The 18,867-nt window shown below is 55.3% G+C and overlaps 1 protein-coding gene across 2 annotated transcripts in view; it reads right to left on the reverse strand.

Annotated features, from left to right (window-relative positions):
* The window catches only part of ADARB1 (adenosine deaminase RNA specific B1), a gene marked incomplete at both ends in the record, with an annotated part of 63,552 nt that overhangs the window by 34,630 nt on the left and 10,055 nt on the right, over window positions 1-18,867 (reverse strand). The window contains 5 exons of one of the 2 annotated variants that reach the window (XM_080696207.1): window positions 733-881; window positions 2,119-2,287; window positions 3,985-4,099; window positions 7,170-8,107; window positions 12,076-12,143. In XM_080696207.1, the coding sequence (XP_080552333.1) occupies window positions 733-881; window positions 2,119-2,287; window positions 3,985-4,099; window positions 7,170-8,107; window positions 12,076-12,103 (1,399 nt within the window). Of the gene's footprint in view, window positions 1-720; window positions 882-2,118; window positions 2,288-3,984; window positions 4,100-7,169; window positions 8,108-12,075; window positions 12,144-18,867 lie in introns of those variants that run through there. The other variant, XM_080696206.1, reaches the window with a different exon arrangement.

Genomic DNA, 18,867 nt, shown 5'->3' on the forward strand with positions numbered 1-18,867 from the left:
AACTATGGGAAATACACACAATGGAATTCTACTCAGCTATAAAGAAGAACAAAATCATGTCATTCGCAAAAAGATGGAGAGGCCTGGAGAACATTATGTTAAGTGAGATCAGCCGAGCACAGAAAGAGAAGGGACATATGTTTCCTCTATTATGCCCAAACTAGGGAGTATTGGAGATACCAGAGGGACTCCAGATAAAGGAGGGGAAGCCTCAGCAAAGCTGAAATGGAAGGATAGGAGAGGAAGAAGGCTGAGGTTGATTGATGGAGGAGCTACATCCGAACATGTGTATAAGTGTGAACGCAGCGTGGTCAGCCCAGACACTCACTGTTGGGGGGAGGCGGGGGAGGGCACCAAGCACGTCTGAATATGTGCCATTTTCAATATGATCCACACAAAAATAAAAAAAGAAACACGGAGAGCCACAGCCAGACGGTACAGAGGTAAATCACATGTGGATATGACCCGGACCTAAAACCTCCACTCCACACCAACACTTGGTTAACCAAAACTAACATTTTTCTTTCTTTTTACTTAGTCAGCATTTTGCGTTCTCTAGAATTTCCTAACCAATCTGTTAATTGTGGAGAAAGAGGCCTCTTTGAGGGCGACTGCCATCAGGTCCACAGCCCAGGCTGGGATCTCCAGAATCACAAGGACCCCGGGGAGGCTGTGTCTCTGCTGTCACCAGGGTGCGCTCCCCGGCCCGTGGGGCATGACGCGGCCTCGCACCTTCGAGCACAGGCTCGTGTGGAGAGAATATCCGGGCGTCTCCGCAGGGCGAGGTGCTGATGTAGAGGTGAAACTGCACAGTCTCCTTCAGCCGGAAGCCGCCACGCTCCGACCTCTGGAAGATGGACCGCTTCTGGTCTTCTTTGCTACTGCAAGGAAAGAGATCGAAGGTGACACTAGAGGCCGCGCGCAGTTGGTGTGGACGAGACAGGCAGCCCTGCGCGGGTCAGGTGGCCGTCAGACGCCTGCCGTCAGCAGGGGCCAGGCAGGCCTCACCGAGTCCCTGGGCACACATCTGTGGTCACTGATAGCTCGGGCCAGCTCAAGGACAGTGTGTCATCAAGCCCAGAGTGGCTCTAGCTCCTCACACGTGACTTCAAAGCAGAAGACATGTACGAAGTGGCCTTGGGAAGGACAGGGGTCAGGCTCAAGCAGAGTGCCCAAACCAAAAATGACCACACTGTTTTCCACCCACTCTGCACACAGCAAAATAACACAGTCTTAAGCACACTCGAAATGTACGGCTACTCTGTGCTCACACAGGTGCGTGTTTATAATTTAGCCAACTCTATTTTATTTATGTATTTATTTATGTATTTATCTATGTATTTATTTATTTTCTACCCCCTGAGCTATGGCTCCAGCTTGGTTGGTTTTTATATTCTTTTTTTCCAGTACTGGGGATGCAACCCAGGGGCCTTCTACCTCTGGGCTACATTCCCAGACCTATTTTATATTTTATTTGGAAAAAGGGTCTTACTAAGTAACTGAGTTTGGCTTCGAACCTGTGCGATCCTCCTGTCTCGGCCTCCCAAGTGTGGGGATTACAAGCATGGGCTACCATGCCTGACTTTTTATTCTTTATTTTATTTATTTTTGCGGGTCTGAAGATGGGACCCAGGGGCATTCGACCTCCAAGCTACAACCCCTGCCCTAGTTTTATTTTTTATTTGAAACAGGGTCTCACTGAGTTGCAGAGGGCCTCACTAAGTAGCTGAGGCTGTCTGCAAACTGCGATCCTCCAGTCTCACCCTCCCGAATGCTGGGATTACAAGTATGTGCCACCACACCCCGCTTTTATTCTTTATTTTGAAACAGGGTCTCACTAAGTTGCAGAGGGCCTCACTAAGTAGCTGAGGCTGGCCTAGAACCCAGATCCTCCTGTCTCAGCCTCCCAAGTGCTGGGATGACAAGTGTGCACCACCACTCCCAGCAAGGCGACTCTATCTTATAACCAAGCATTGTGGGAGACAGGGACCCAGCCTCGGCTGTATGACTGTCACTACCTGGAGCATTTCTGAGTGGTCACAGACACAAGGGAAGGGTCTGCCGCGGTGTCTACGGGAGCTGCTTTAGTGAGGCGCTGCTTGCAGGCCGCATACTCACGTCAGGTACAGCTCCAGCTGCGCGTAGAGGAACCTGAGCAGGGACCTGCGGGAGATGATCTCCGCGTGGCAATCGTTGAGTGCCAGGCCGCGGTCGCTCATGTACTCGCCGTTGATGCACTTGGTCCCCGTGGAAACACATATCACCTTGGCGTCCTTGACGTCAGTGCCTGGGAGACAGGAGAAGGGCGTGGGAGACACGGAGAGACCCAGCTGGGTACCCGCTGCAGCGACAGGCTCTCCTGGACGCATCCTCACACACCTGGCCACGCCTGGCTCAACCTGGCAGCTGGCACCAGCCAATGACCTGTTCCTGGGGACCCGCTCGCCACGGCTGCAGTGCAGGGACAATGGCCCCTCCTAAGGGCCACCCTGGAAGGTGGCCGGGAGCACTGCCTGGAGCACTTAGGGCCTGGGATCTGCCTTGGCAATGGCACCTCCTAAGGGCCACCCTGGAAAGTGGTCAGGAGCACTGCCTGGAGCACTTAGGGCCTGGGATCTGCCTTGGCAATGGCCCCTCCTAAGGGCCACCCTGGAAGGTGGTCGGGAGCACTGCCTGGAGCATTTAGGGCCTGGGATCTGCCTTGACAACGGCCCTTCCTAAGGGCCACCCTGGAAGGTGGTCGGGAGCACTGCCTGGAGCACTTAGGGCCTGGGATCTGCCTTGGCAATGGCCCTTCCTAAGGGCCACCCTGGAAGGTGGCCGGTAGCACTGCCAGCCTGGGGATCTGCCTTGGCAATGGTCCCTCCTGAAGGCCACCCTGGAAGGTGGCTGGGAACACTGCCTGGAGGACTGCCAGCCTGGGGATCTGCCTTGGCAATGGCCCCTCCTGAAGGCCACCCTGGAAGGTGGCTGGGAGCACTGCCTGGAGGACGGCCAGCCTGGGGATCTGCCTTGGCAATGGCCCCTCCTGAAGGCCACCCTGGAAGGTGGCTGGGAGCACTGTGGGCCTGGGGATCTGCCTTGACGTCAGAACAGAAGCTCTGAAGAGGCAGGGCAGATGGACTTAAGGTGCCCAGAGGAATGAGCGGGAAAACAAATCAGCTCCCTGGGTTCTTGCGAGGGCTGTCATGCTCAGCTCTCCCGAGGGTGACCTTCATGAGGGCTCGTCCCGGCATGGACCACGGGAGGCAGACCACTGGCCCAGGCAGGACGCAGAGGTCCACACAGGGGCTGGGAGGCTCGGGGTGCAGCGCCTTGCTCCGCATGTGTGACCCGGCACCAAGAAACAAAACGGGGCCGGGCCCCAGGTAGAACGCGGGAGCTTGCACAGGACTGACCTCAGGTGTAAACTTTGGCTTTAAGCAAATGTGCCCAGGAGGCGGCCAGCCTCTCCTGCTGAGAGGCAGAGCCTTGGGGGAGCCACCCACAAGTGGCCAAGGAGCCCAGTTTTTCTAACCCTCACCACAGAGAGGGCATCGGGTACACGCACGTCCCACAGCCAGATGGGGGACACACGTCACCGCATGGGGCTGCGTTTCTCCCTGGTAGCCAGTGGCCACACGTAAGCTCTTCCCGGCTCCACCGCTCCGGCCTCCCTGGCCTGCTTCCTGCACTTGGTGGTCCAGGTTGGGCACGTGGTGCTGGAGAAGAGAAGCCCCCAACAGGGCCTCCCTGGGTTCTGCCTCAGCTGGGGGCCAGGTGAGCACAGGGGGGCTGTGCTGGCAACGGCGCCCAGGTGCGCTGAGCACCATCTCTGCCTCTGAGCTGTGCCAGCCCGGGCACAGGAGGGCCCAAGGGCGGTTCCTGCATTTGCAGAGGGTAGACGCAAAGACTGAAGGAGCAGAAGGAGCCGCTGCTGCCACAGGCGTCAGGTTACCCCCTCAAGCATGGGCACAGGCAGCGGGAGGAGGGAGGCATTCTTACCTGTGGTCATGACAATCCCCGCGAGCACTTTCCTGCGCGCGTGAGGGGAGGAGAAGTTGTCCGTCAGGTCACCGAACTTACCCAGGACCAGGCGGGAGACGGCGTCCGCCAGCACCTGGGGGGGCAGAGCCAGGTCAGGGTGCGCCTGGAGACCGCCACATCAGCACAGCTCACGCAGAGCCCACCGACCTCCCCCCGGAGCCACGCCGCGCACCTCCTGCAGAACATTCCTCGCCCACCGACGCCCCAGGACCTCGGAGCCCAGCTGGGCTTTGTCAAGGAACTTGGGAGGCGAAGCCCACCCCTGCCCTCCTCCACCCTCGCACACAGCCCTGCCGCACATGGGGAAGCTGAGGCGCAGAGAGGCGCGAGTGCCACCCGCCTGCACCCTGCCCACACTGCCCGGCCCGCAGAGACCTCAGCACTGGCAGGACTTCAGAGGGAGAGAACAGCTCCTCCAGCCCTTCTGCTGAGGCTCAGCTCAGACTGGCCAGCTGGGAGATGGCCCTGAACACAGACACGCTGGGCCTCACAGGGCGCCCGGCTCCCCAGGGTGCAGCCGCCACAGTGCCTCTGTCACTGTGGCATCCGCGGGCATGTGCGCCAGCTCAGCCACACTGGGCACACCATGCTCAGATGCCCGGGGAAGGAAGGGTGCGGAAGGGAGATGCCCAGGCAGGAGGGGCGCCAGGCAGGGCGGCGCGTGGCTGCTGGAGGAGCTCTGCTCAGAGGAGACGCCTTGTCGGAGCTGAGGACGGTCTTGCCTCTATGGCTGGCTGGGATTTGCCTGGGACACCATGAGCCCGGAGTGTGAGGGGGACCGGCTGGGGAGCATCAAGAACCATGTTCTACAGAGACCACCCCTCTGAGCCAGACCATCACGCAGGCACTGGCATACCCACTGTCCCGGCCCGGCCTTAACTGCGCAGACACGTCCTCCTTCCAGAGGATGACTTATTTGGGCATGGTGTTTCCTCCTACCACTGCGCCGGCAGAATCCAACGAGCCCAGGGCAGCACCCCGCAGGACAGGTGGAGGTGGGCTGGGGCCCTGGCCGAGGCCCTGGCAGGCATCCTCGGAGAGCGTTGGCACACGGCGTGAGCCAGGTGAGGCGGCAGGAGCAGAGAGAAGCCCGGGGCGTGCACACAAGTTGGCAGGGCACAGGGACTCACAGCCACAGGGATGGGCAGGCTTCTGTGCTCGGACAAAGCCCGAGAGCTAAACCAGAGGCCAGCGCCCTCAGATCCAGCGCCGTGGGACGCAAGCGTTTGGGCTCCGGGGCTTTTCTACCCCATGCAGGTATCACTGCCCCACTCACAGGGCCACAGAGGCCCAGGAACTGTGATCTGTAGCTGCTGGGCACGGAGGACACCGTGTGTGTGTGTGTGTGTGTGTGTGTGCGCGCGCGCGTGTGCATGCGCGGTCTCAGCAGCCCAGCCCCATCCCGACGCAGTGCCCTAACAGATGCCCCCCACACCACCACGGAGGAAGTATGGTCCTTCCCACACAAAAGACACGGAGGCGCAGCCAGGCGAGAGGGCTGAGGCTGTGCCCCATGCACACGCCTCCCGCTGCTCCCAGCTGCTCCCGTCTGCCCTGCCGAGCCAGGCCCTGCAGCCAGGCCCCGCGGCCCGTGGCCTCTGAAGTAGGGTCCACAGCCACTCTGTCCACACCAAGGGAAGGCAAGCCACAGCAAAAACCCTTAACTCAGGCCAAAGTATCTTAGCAAGTAGTAAGTGCGGGGAAAAAATCACTTGGGACCCAGGGCCACTGACCTGTCCCACGGCAGTGGACTGGTGATCCTTACGCGCATTAGCAACGGGAGTTAACAAGGAGTTAACATTCTTGGCTCATCAAAAAATCAGTAAAATAAGCCGGCCGGAGTGCCGTACGCTCTTAATCCTAGTACTCTGGAGGCCGAGACAGGAGGACAGCAGGTTCCCAGCCATCTCAGCAACTTAGCAAGAGCCTTAGACACTTAAACACTGGGTGTGGTGGTGCACGCTTGGAATCCCAGTACCTGGGAGACTGAAATAGGAGGACCACAGGTTCAGAGCCAGCTTCAGCAACTGAGTGGGGTCCTTGCAACTACTGAGACCCTGTTTCAAAATAAAGAGTAAAAAAATAGGACTTGGAGTGTAGCTTAGTCTCTTGGTTCAACCTCCAGTACTGCTAAATAAATTAAAAATAAAATATGACTGGGTATGTAGCTCAGAGGTAGATTTTCCCTTGGTTCAATTCCCAATACCACACACACACACTAAGTAAAATACTTTGAATGTATTATTTTACACAGTAGTAAGGTTTGGTTGCTTTAAGCAAAACAGAAGTCTTGGTTCCCCAAGACCCCGGCTGCTGGAGACACCCCTAAGTGGGCGCTGGGGACACAGCCTCCGGGCCACGAGACTCAGCCGCGCTCATTCTGTCTAATGCGGTGAGCATTCCCCTTGCTTGGAGAACCGCTTTGACAAAAAGAATCAATGCAGAAGAGACTCATGAGAACTGTTTTTATGGCAGACCAGCAGAATTTGGGTTTGCGGTCAGAGAAACGAGACAGGGTGTGAAGAATGAAAGTCGCTTCCCTCCGGAGTCCCCCGAAGCCCCACTTTCTTCACCTTGATTGTGTTGGGCTGGGGGCTCAGCCTAGAGGGGGAGTCCTCACGAGTGCCATGCAGGAACCTCGGGGTGCAGACCCCTAGGCGACAGATGGGCTCTGGAGTCCCACCATGCTAGCGTGCTTTGCCACTGCCCCATCCCAGCTCCTTCTCTGCTAATCTGGGCTCCTCACCTGAGGAAGGCAGCCCAGGACTCTCGGCCGACCCTGACCTCCGCTGGCCTAAGGCAGAGTTCCAGGCCTGGGCTCCCCTCTCCTGCTCCTGCGAAGGCTTATGATGGGGCCTTGTGGTGGGGGCTAAGCAAGAAGGGGCTGTGCTGTGCCTGCAACACTGTCCCGGGGAGGGGCCTCAGGTGTCCCTGGTCTTACACCTCAAAGCCCCAGCGCGCACCAGGAGGCCACAGCGGCTTCGCCCGTGACCACGTGACCGAGGAAATCAAGAAAGGGATTCCCCGCAGGTGGACTCACCGGAGCGTGCTCAGTGACTTACGAGGGAGTCCGGGCAGCGACTAAGCGTGCTGCCGGCACCGAGCAGAAGCGGCCTCGCCTCGCCGCACACCCGTCTCCTCACCTGGGGCAGGTGCAGCTGCAGACCCTCGCTGAGGACCGGCTGGCGCGACGGCGTCTGGTCCAGGTGCAGATTGAAGATGGTGGCCAGGGCGGACTGCGCGGCCCGGGCCTTGGCCAGCTTCTTGTTCCTGCCCGAGCCTTCGAAGAACTGCCCGTCCACCACCACGGACATGACGAAGCTCTTGGCGTGGCTCTCCCCGCTCTCCGACAGGAAGTCGTACTTCAGCCCCGGCCGCAGCTCGTTCAGGATCATCACCGGGTTCTTCCCGCTCGGGGGCGGGAAGGGCGGCGGCACCGGCAGCGGGGGCTGGGCCAGGCTGGCGGGCACCGGGGAGGCGGACAGGCTGAGGTCCCCGCTGGAGCTGAAGGAGTCGTCCCCGCTGGAGCCCACGTAGAAGGGCGGCTCCGACTTGTCCGGGGTCTCAAAGCCGTTGAAGAGCGTGTCCGGGAAGTCAGCCTGGTCGGACGTGAAGTCCGTGTTCACGGACAGGGTCCTGCCCATGGCCAGGTGGGCCTCGGAGGCGTTGGGGAACTGGACGAAGGACCGCAGGGCCCTCTCGGCAGCGTGCAGCTTGGCCTTCTTCTTGGTGGGGCCGGAGCCCTCGAAGACCTGGCCGTTGACCTCCACGGACATGACGAACAGAGGCGCGTGCACGGGCCCCGTCTGGGACAGCAGCGTGTACTGCAGGCCGGGCTTGACCTCGTTGAGCTGCATGAGGGCGTTCTTGGGCACCGCGGGCCCCGGCATCCTCCTCCGCTTCTTCAGGCGGTACCTGGAGTGGCCGGAGTGGCCATTGCTGCCCTCCTCCAGCGGCCGCTTCCGGCTGGGGCCGCCGCCCCCCCCGCTGGAGAGCGGGGCGCCCTCGCCGGGCCCGGGGCCCACGCCGGGGGGCGCGCCGTCCAGATTGCGGTTTTCCTTAATGTCAGTGCTGCTGGAACCTGCGGTGCCCAGAAAGAGTAACTTACAACGCCTTCGTTGCAGGATCTTGTAAATGCAAAATTTATAGATTCCTTCACCTCTTTGCCGCTGGTAAGTGGTGTGTGTGTGTGTGCGCCCTGTCCCCCGGGGGAAGGTGAGGGGCGGCACCTCTGACCACAGAGCTACGGCCTTCGCTCAAAGAAGGGACGTGCTAATCTCTTCTATTTCGCCCAACCCTTACTTCTGCATCCAAGGGTCAACATTTTCAATAACTTTCTTCTACTGAGAACGATCTCTTTGGGGGTGGGTCGGGCGAACTGGGGATTGGAAGCATTGCACCTCTGGGCTGCACCTTCAGCACTATGTTACTTTTTATTTGGAAATATGATCAAAGTTACTGAGGGTTTCACTAAGTTTTCAAGGCTGGCCTCGAACCTGCAATCCTCCCGTCTCAACCTCCCAAGCACTGGGATTACAGGTGTGTACTATCGTGTCTGGCTCTACCGAGAATATTCGGAATCCTTCAAAGTTATTTAGTCCAGTTTGATTAAAATGTTGAACTTAAGTTAATCCAGAGAGACCTCTCGTTAGTAAGCCTAATGAAACACTTCAGTACTCAGAGAGAGGACGGGTGGCCCGAGCAGGCGCCCTGCTGTCTACAAGTCTTGAATTTCAGCCCTTCTCAGAAGAGGAGAGACACTGTAAGATCATACATTTGCAAGTCAAATAACTTTTTAGGTTTAAAATAGTGAACCAAAATATAAAGTTATTTGACTTAGCTTATGATTTGATTGAAGAAAATTGCTTATGAAAGTGTGTAAAGTTTAATGACTCTTTAGAAATTATTTTTGAAAGCTTTATTTCTGGTATTCAAGATATTTTTGTTACATATGGGGACGGTTTCCCTCAGAATCCTATTACAGTCCATGATTAAAAAAATACAAGAATAAAATATAAACTGAAGCTGTAAGCAGGCTACAACTTCTGAACATCATAAATATCTCTGGCAATTTTGTCTTTTAAAACAATTAGTTGATGGGTTTCTAGAATAACTTATCCTACATTTTAAAGTTATCTTATATTTAAGATTAAGGTAGTTTTAAAATTCTAAAAGTTAATTGCAAAATAAACATGATTTTATTTATTTACTTATTTATTTATTTATTTAGGGTCTAAAGATGGAATCCAGGGGCATTAAACCTCCAAGCTACACCCTCTGCCCTATTTTTTATTCTTTATTTTGAAACAGAGGACCTCACTAAGTAGCTGAGGCTATCCATGAACCGCAATCCTCCTGTCTCAACCTCCCAATTACAAGCATGCACCACCATGCCTGCTTAATTCTTTACTTTGAAACAGGGTCTCTAAGTTGTGGAGGGCCTCACTATAAGTAGCTGAGGCTGGGTGCGAACCCGCAACTTCCTGTCTCTGCCTCCCAAGGACTGGAAGTACAAGCGTGCACCACCATGCCTGGCTATGATTTTGATTTTAAAAGGGGAAATTAAAAAGTGTTAAGCTTTGGGTCTCCCTTTGGGCTTATTAAGCTTTTTTAAAAATAGTAGAAAAAATTGTGTGCGTGTGTGTGTGTGTTTAGCACCAGGGTTTGAGTAGGGGTCATTCTATCTCTGAGCCATACTCCCGGTCCTATTTTATTTTTCATTTTGAAACTGCAGGGCCTCACTAAGTTGTGGGGCTGGCTGCACTCTTCCTGACTTCGCCTCCTAAGCTCTGGGACGGTACGTGCTCTACCAGGACAGCGGAATCATTCCTTTTTATCATCTAGCTTTACGGGCCGCCTGCCGCGCCCGGCCTGGGGCTGGCCGCGCTGCTGGTGTGTGCGTACTGAAAGACCCCGTGCAACTTGCTTCCAAAAGTCCTTCAGATAAAATGTCCCGGTGGCGCACACAGGCGCCACACAGTGGTGCGGGTCTCTCTCTGCCGTGGCGTGGAGCAGATGCTCGGAACTGAAGATGTCCAGGGTGCCACCCGCGCGCCAGGGAGGCTGCATGCAGCTGCTGGCCGAGCGTGGCACCCGGCTCGCGGTCAGTGAGACCCGGCGTGGGCCCGAAAAAGCACGCTGGGGGACATCCCTGCAAGGCCTCACCCCCAGCACCCTGACACACACACCACTTCTCCCAGTCGACAAAGCTGACGGAATAGGCTCTAAATTTTCATTTATAACATCCTCCAGCAAAAGGCCGGTAGGTTACTCCTTTAGGTACTCAAGGGGACAAAGCCAGAGAGCTGGAGACAAGACAACGGAGAGGTTAGTGAGGCAGGGAGAAGTCACACACCAGTGCTGTGCCAGCCGAACCACGCCGCCCAGCAGTCATCAGCACAGGAAGTCAAGTCCTTGTCAACGCGCAGGGCGCGCATTAAACCAATACTCACGACCTCGGGATAAGCAATGTCCTCTGCAGACGGGACAATAAGTAGCACTGGACTGACAGTCTCCAGATTAGGAGGGAGACACGTTCCCATGGATTCTAGATTCCCACCCACTTCAGAATCACGGGGGTGAGAGGGTGTCACCTTCTACCCAGTGAAAGCGTTACTAAGTAACGTGGAGCAGAGTAGTAAGATGGGAGAGGTCCTGCTCCTGGACACCGTGGCGAGGACGCTTCCTCTATTAACCTCACTCCTGGACTTGAGGAGTGTTAATGAAGCGTCTAGCGGCTTTCTCCATGACAGGAAGCGCAGGCGGGTGTTCCCAAGTGTGGCCACTAGACCCAGCAGCTTCTCTCTCCAGGAGAAGTGCTCGGGAGGGTTCTTTACCATGGTGAGGTTGCCACGATGACAGTGGCCCCAGAGCAGTCTACAGGCCCTCCCGGCAGGGGGCTGTGGGGACACCTGCTCGTGCCCCTCGGGCATCCCATCGCCAGCATGGCACTGGCCATGCGTTCTGAGATGAGGAAGTTCACTCTCCCTCTACAAAGCTGTGCAAAACTGGAATGGTGAGCGGAGCCGCCCAGCAAACACCTACGGCTGTTTCTACAGGTCTCAGAGCAGGGCTGATGGGGGAACACGGCCCACGCCGGTGGGTGGCGCACATGTCTACACTGCAGGTCACGCTGGGCACCTGGCTTCCAGCAGCACCTAGTGGTCCACCTGCTTGGCCCCCACAGCCACCGCGCCCACATCACGAGGGCAGCATGATGTGTGGGGTCCAGGGCCACTGGATTCTGGTGGGATAATGGCAGGGCTGAGGACCCACGGCTAGGCTGTGTGTGGACTCCAGGAGGGGCGTGGAATCAGGTTCTAGTGATCATAACACTTCCGGGAAATGGGGTTCAGCACTTGGAACTGTGTTCTTCCTTGAGACAAAGGGGAGTGTGTGCTGTATGTCGGCGTGTCCGCCCTGCTGTGCACGCCCATCTGGGCAGGAGCCTGAAAGCTGACCTGGACATGCTGCTCTTGGCATGAGGGCAAGGCGGGAGCCCAAAGGACATGCCCCGAGCTCTTCGTAGACAGCAACACGGTGAGGAAAAGCCGTGACCAGGGCCCCAGCCCCGGGAGGGCGGCGAGGGAAGGAAAACCCCGAGAGAGTTCTGGCCCAAACCGGCCCAATCCCCCGAGGCCTCCAGAACCTGAGGTGTGTGAGCCCCTCCCTCAAGTGCAGGGGAGCCTCTGCCTCGCAGGGGACCTCGAGGCACCCTCACCCCTAGACCGGGTATGAGAGTCGTTCTAAAGGTGAACTGCAAGTTGCACAGGTAACAGTTCAGAGCTTTATTACAGCTTCACGTAAACCACGCCGATTTATGACATATGCGCCTAGAGGCATATTTCCAGGATAAAACGAGAATGACACCCAAGCCAGGTGACTGCACGGAAAACATCCACCGGGAAGGTCGGCCCCTCCGGTGAGAGCCAGCAAAGCCCTGCCCTCCCACGGCCAGGCGGAGCGAACCGGCCCAGGATCCAATCTACGGAACAGCTACGGTTTCCGTGGAGACGCTACTGGACACTACGTGACAGGCCTAGGTCTTACTCATGTTCTCTTCATCTTCCGGATCCATGGCCCAACACTTCTGAGGGTTTCTGGACTGGCAGAGACTCCTGTCTGAAAGACAGCAGGGAAGCAGCGTTAGTGCCTTCGCAGGAGCGAGCGAGCCACGTCCGCCCGAGGAACGAGCACACGCCGTCACAGATCCGAGGGGAGCCGTCCCGCGGGCCTCTCCGCTCCCGCCTCTCCCCGGCAAGCTCCAGAGCACCCAAGGACTCCTGCAGGGAGGGCTCAGCCCAGTGCACACGGCCTCACACCCGGCGCTGCCCCAGGATGGCGGAGCCCAGGCTCAGTGCAATCCGTGTGCCCTCCGGCCTCTGTCCTGGGAGCCGCGCGCTTCGGCCCCAAGTAAAGCAGCAGCAGCTCAGCCAGCGCGGCCCAGCCCCGGGAGCAGACACTCTCACACACATGTGCAGGGAAACGGCCTCCCGCCCACCACTGATCTGACTTTAAGTGTCACTGTATTTCTGACAAATGTGTTGCTAAGTTAATTGAGTTTCTATGTAGAACCCTGTATTCAATGATGTTTTCCAGTTTTGTTTTGTTTTTTTTTTGCGGTACTGGGGATGGAACCCAGGGGCATTCTACCTCTGAGCGATACCCCCAGCCCTATTTTTTATTCTTTATTTGGAAACAGGGTCTCACTGAGTTGCAAAGGGCCTCACTAAGCAGCCCGAACCACGATCCTCCTGTCTCAGCCTCCCAAATGCTGGGATGACAAATGTGCGCCAGCACGCCCGGCTCCCAGATAGTTTTAAAGCGTCATTACTCTGTAACTGTTAATCACTCTGGGGACATTTTCTGAGCGTCTGTTCGGGGAAGCACTACAAGGCACCAGCAGAGCCTGAGTGAGCCGTCAGATTCCCAATGCAAACGTGGCCTGGAGCCCAGGCCCTGAGGAACTTTGCTAATTATTTTAGGTGTGGCCATGCCTGCTAGTTTTCTTTTGGCAATATATACTGAAGTGTTTATAGACAAAATGACAATATCTGGGATTTTCTGCAGAATAATTCAGTGCGGGGAAAGAGTGGTGGGGTGAGAGACCACAGACTGGCCGCGGTCGGTGGCCCCGGCACGCAGGCGCATAACACGACTGTGTGTTTCACACAGCTCTGTTGTGTGTCTCAGCAGACCCATGATAGAAAGCTTTAATGATACTGCCTGAGTGGTGGTGTCAGACAAGAGGTCGGAGGAGGCGCGTGGTGCGGAGGCACAGGTGGGTGCTACGGGCCCTCTGGGCGGAGGGGTTGGCTCAGGATGTGAGGACGTGAACCAGGATTGGACCAAGCCTCAGGCTCGAGGTCAGGCGGGGGCACTGGGTGGGTGGTGCAGGCAGCACCAGGTGCCACCGAGAACCACAACTGCACCCATCCCAGGTCCCCTGTCCTGCCCGCGGAAACTGGCTCAACACAGGCAGAAGGGCTTGCTCAAGGGGAGAGGGAGGAGCCATCGTCCTGCTTTTCCTCGTAAGTCCTACTGGACATCAGTCCAAAAAGGCAGGGGGCGGGGCCGGGGCCGCAGCCAGGTGCAGGGCAAGCGCCTTGCTTCCTTCTGCCTTGATATCCTGGCCAGGGCCTGGAGGAACTGGGACCTATACACCAAGAAGCACAGACAGATCAAGGCCTGGATGCTCTCGGGCCACAAGAGGGGACCTCAGAAGGGGCAGCAAGAGGTGTGGCACACGTGCACACACACGTGTGTACACACACGGCAAGCCCAGCAGGAGCACGCCAGGCAGCCAGGCCACTTGTTCCCACCAGTCAGTAACAACCCCTGGCTCCCGGGCCTCCAGGCAGGAGCAGGTCACCCAGCAGTCACTGGAGGTCCTGAAATGGGCAGAGAGGGCCTCCTGGCAGGCCGGGGCAGTGGGGCCCGGCAGGGTTGACCCCACCCGCAGTAAGGGGTATCCTCTGGTCCCCTTCCAGAGTGGGGCACGGGAAAGCCAGGTTCCAAGCCTCCTGATGTAACATGCATCAGTGAAATTTCATATCACACAAAGAACCAGAGACCTGAAGCCGGAAGAGAGTCCACAGATGCAAGCAGAGAGAACAGAGGTGTGGAGTCTCTAGACTAGAAAAGAGCAGGCACCTTCAGGGTGGTATAGCTGTACAGTGGCTGAGGGTGGTGGTGCACACCTACAATCCAGTACTTGGAGGCTGAGACAGGAGGATTGAAGCTACTTAGTGAGACCCTGTTTCAAACTAAAAAACAAAAGGGGCTAGAGGTGCAGCTCAGAGGTAGAATGCCCCTGGGCTCAATCTCTAGTACCCCCCAAAAAGGCGTGGAGATGGACACAAGCCTAAAGTGGCCTTCCACAACAGAGGGTGGAGTAGAAGGAAGTCTACGATGACAGCACTGTGGGACAGACAGCAAGACAGGACAGACACACGGAGAGACAGACTCAGCAAGACAGGACAGACAGACACATGGAGAGACAGACTCAGCAAGACAGGACAGACACACGGAGAGACAGACTCAGCAAGACAGGACAGACAGACACATGGAGAGACAGACTCAGCAAGACGGGACAGACACACGGAGCATGCGGGGCAGAAAACCCGAGGACAGCCACACCAGGCCGGCTGGGCCACAGGCAGGAGCAGCCCGCAGTGGAGACCCGCGGGCCAAAAGGCAGCCATGCCATGCCACACCCCAAAGCTACCTCCAAATGGGTCATGGCTTGAACACAAAACACAGGACCAGGACACTGTAGGAAAATCTCAGAAGAAAATTCTTGGCAACTCAGTAACACCCTGTTTCAAAACTAAAAATAAAAAGGGCTAGGGGAGTAGCTCAGAGGTAGAATGCCCCTGGATTCAATTTCTAGTATCCCCCGCTAAAAAGAAGATAATAGAAAATAGAAAATCTTCAGGATTTGGGGCAAGGTAAAGAGTTCTTAGGTTTGACAGCCAAACTACAATCCAGGAAAGGAAAGAACTCAATAGATCACCCGGCGTGGTGGCGCACCCTTGCAATCCCAGCATTGGGAGGTTGAGACAGAACGATCTCGGTTCATGGCCTGCCTCAGCTACTTAGGCCCTTTGCCACTCAGTGAGACTCTGTTTCAAAATAAAGAACAAAAAATAGAGCTGGGGTGTAGCTTGGGGGTAGAATGCCCCTGGGTTCCATCCCCAGTATTGCAAAAAAAAAAAAAAAAAAAAAAAAAGAACCCTGTAAACCACAATGCTGTAACCCCAGTACTTGGAAGATGGTAGGATCACAGGTTGGAGGCTAGCTGGGCAATTTAGGGATACTCTCAGCAACATAGTGAAACTCTGTTTCAAAACAAAACGGAAAGGCCAGGCGTGGTGGCGCACACTTGTACTCCCCATGCTTGGGAGGCAGAGACAGGAGGACCATGCAGGTTCGAAGCCAGCCTCTGCTGGTTTAAGAGACCCTGTTTCTAAATAAAAAATATAAAATAGGTCTGGGAGTGTAGCCCGGAGGTAGAAGGCCCCTGGGTTCCATCCCCAGTACCACACAAAAAAAAAAATTTTAATTCAACAACAGGCGGAAGGCATGCTGGAGGCTGAATTAATTCTTTCGTGTAACCAGTCAATAGTCTGCGGCGAAGGCTAGTTCTCTCCAACATCTGGGAGCAGAAGAGTAAGCGTGGCACTGAGGCTGAGCGAGTTCCGAGGTGCAGAGAGGGCCAGGCCTCGGGGCAGCCCCCCGGCAGCACAATTCTCCTGGCCGTCCTGCTCTTACATCAAACACTCGGCGAAGGGCAGGGAAATGTCTCACAGTGGACAGCAATCACCCCATGCATGCTGCTGGGTGGGAGCCTGCGGGTTAGAATAGGAGCTGGAGATCTCTTGCAGGGCAGCAGCTGGAGCGCCTGGCTTCTGCAAATGCCAGCCCCGCACCAAAGGTCATGGAACAAAGCTGGAGAGAGGGGTGAGCCTCACAGCGGCTCAGCGGCCGCACTCTTTACACCCTGAAAGGACCTCTCGGGGCCTCAACCACAAACGAGAATTGAAACCCTGCTGAAAATCCCATATGCAAAAACATTCCAGGAATGGGCAGTTAAAGAAAGGACTTAGTTGAGAGCCACATTCAAAATAACTTCCTCATTTTTCAGGATGCCTCGCGGCCAGGAAGGGGTACACTCCAGCAGGGGCAGAGATGGTGAGACCTTTGGACTCAGCAGCAGAAGCCCAGAGAGAAACGTGCTCTCGGCTCCAGCAGCGACCAGGACTTTTATTTAACAGGAAAGAATGAGCTGGTTCTAACATTTGTATGCAGAGAGAAAAGGTTAGAATAATCAGGAGACGCTGAACTCAAGGGACAATTAAGTGGGGCAAGTGTCCAGACTGGACCCCAAGAACCCAGTGCCTAAAAGGATACACCATGGCTCAAAGGCCCCCAGAAGATCATGTCGGGAACCAAAGTCCAGAAGCAGAGCAGAATACGTCCAGAAATGGGGCACTTGGTGAGGGGCATCGTTATAGTACCTTATACAATGTTCCTTAAAGAGCTCACTTAATTAACGTGTGGAGCTGATGTGATTGAGCCAGGAGGAATGTAATCCCAGAAGTGGATAAGTTCATTGTAATATAGACTGGCAGGGTGTGGCTGGGGGAGGGTTCCCCGGGGGTGCAGCCTTACCGCATGACGCACGCCTCCTCCTCCCCCGCCGCTCTCTCCCTGATGTGCACGGAGCCCACGTGGTCTCCCTCTCTGCTTCCCGTCCCCATGCCCTTCTATCTGTGGTCCCTGGCCTCATATGGACTGAACCTGAAACCATTCTAAAATAAATCTTCTTTCCTCTAAGTTATATGGTCAGTCTTTTATATTATAGCTGAAAGAATGTCGACTAGAACCAGAAGTGGTACCAGGAGTGGGGTTGCTGCTGTATCTACATCTGACCATGTTGTTTGTGACTCTTTGGAACTGGTTTGTGAGAGGAAGTTGGAAAAGCCAGGATGTGGCTAGAGAGACAAATGGTAGAGACTGTGCTCAGGAGATTTTGGAACACAAAGAGGATTTCATAGGAAATGGAGTAGAGGCCACATGTGTTACACTCTGGCAGAAAACTTACCTGCATTTTGCCCATGTCCTGAAACTTTGTGTGAGGCTGAATGTAAAGAAGATGAGCCAAATAAACTGGCGGAGGAAATATCAAAACAGCAAAATATCCAAACTGCATCTGGATATTGACGTCCTCGTTCAGCAAATTGTACACTGAATTTCAAAAGAAGAAAGTAAAGAGAGAATTTATAGATGTGCGGTTTGGCCAGAAAGGAATGTGTAAAGCTGGAGCTCAGAGAGATAATTCATGGAAGGAAGGAAGCTAGCTAGAAAGAAGGAGGAATCGGTGGCTGTGAGGGAGGCCATGATGGAGGTGGCAGATGAAGCTGGGGCCAGGGATGGCCCAGATGGACTTGGGGCCGGGGGTTGCCTGGATGGGGCAGGCCCAGGGGCTGTGATTAAAAAGGCCCCAACGGCAATAAGTAAGGAGACCATGATGACTTCTTCTGCTGGCGGCCCATTTTGGAGCCCATATAATGCTGGCTTTGCTAGAAAAAAGGGGGGGCCATGGAGCCTTCCCTCCAGATTTCAAAGGAAGCCCGGCAATGTGTGACAGGGTTGGAATCCCTGCGTGCAGGCCCAAATGGGGCACTCTGTCGAACTATGAGGGTGAAGCCAAGGTTGCAAGAAAAGCCCCAAGACTTAGAATTGCCAGAATCATGGAACAATTGCGAGGACAGGTTGCTAACTGCGAGCCGTGGAGCCAGGCTGGAAGAGGCAGCGAACCGCCTACTGCAACCAGCCAGGTCGCAGGGGTGGAGCTGCCACGGCCACTTGGAGATCACGCCTCACCACATGTCCCCTGGATGCCAGAACTGGACATGCAAGATGAAATGCTTGCCCTGCTGGATTTCGTTACTGTTTTGGTCTCATCCCTTCTTCCTATAGCCCTAGTGTTCACTTTGGGAATGAAAATGTTTATGCCTTGCTTTGGTTTATTGGATACATGTAACTTGTTTTTTATTTTGGTTTTGTCTTTTACAAGGGCACACAGAGTTCACTTTGAGTCTCAGAGGAGACTTTGAATTTTGGGACTTCTTAGCGATGCTGGAACTATTAAGACTTTGGGAATGCCTGGAGATGACCAAATACATTTTGCATTCTGAGCTGGAGCTCCTTAGGGGCTGGGAGCAGAACGTTATACTTTGATATGAATTTTCCCATAAAGCACTCAGTTATTAATGTATGGGGCTGGTGTGATTGAGTCGTGAGGGTTGTAATCCCAGAAGTGGGTAAGTCCATTCTATTGTACAATGAGTACGCCTGAGTGCTACCAGTGGGCTGGTAGGGTGTGGTTCTGGGGGTGTGGCCTTGGAGATTACACAGGCCTCCTCCTACCCCTTCAGGATGTGAGTGCAGCGCGTGTGCTCTTCCTCTCTCTGCTTCACTACCATGTCCTGAGAGCTGCTGTCCCCAGCCTTACACAGGCTGAACCGAAACCATAAGAAAATAAATCTTTCCTCTAAGTTACATGGTCAGTCTTTTAGATTATAGCTGCAAGAATGCTGGCCAGAATGGGCGTATTACATCAGAGATGCCCAAGAACACTTTCTGATCCACAGAACCAAATGCTGGGTGGCCATGTGGAAAAGAGGAGTGGGGGCCGCTGCCGCACAGGCGCCCTTATGTGCCTCTCCACAAGGACACAGCAGGATGGATGGGAAAGTAGGTGGGGCAAGTGGCTACTTTTCTGCTAGTTTTTATATCTTTTCTGTTGTGTGGTACTAGGGACTGAACTAGGGGCAT

The sequence above is a fragment of the Muscardinus avellanarius genome (assembly GCF_963383645.1).
Source record: "Muscardinus avellanarius genome assembly, chromosome: 5".
NCBI classification, from domain to species: domain Eukaryota; kingdom Metazoa; phylum Chordata; class Mammalia; order Rodentia; family Gliridae; genus Muscardinus; species Muscardinus avellanarius.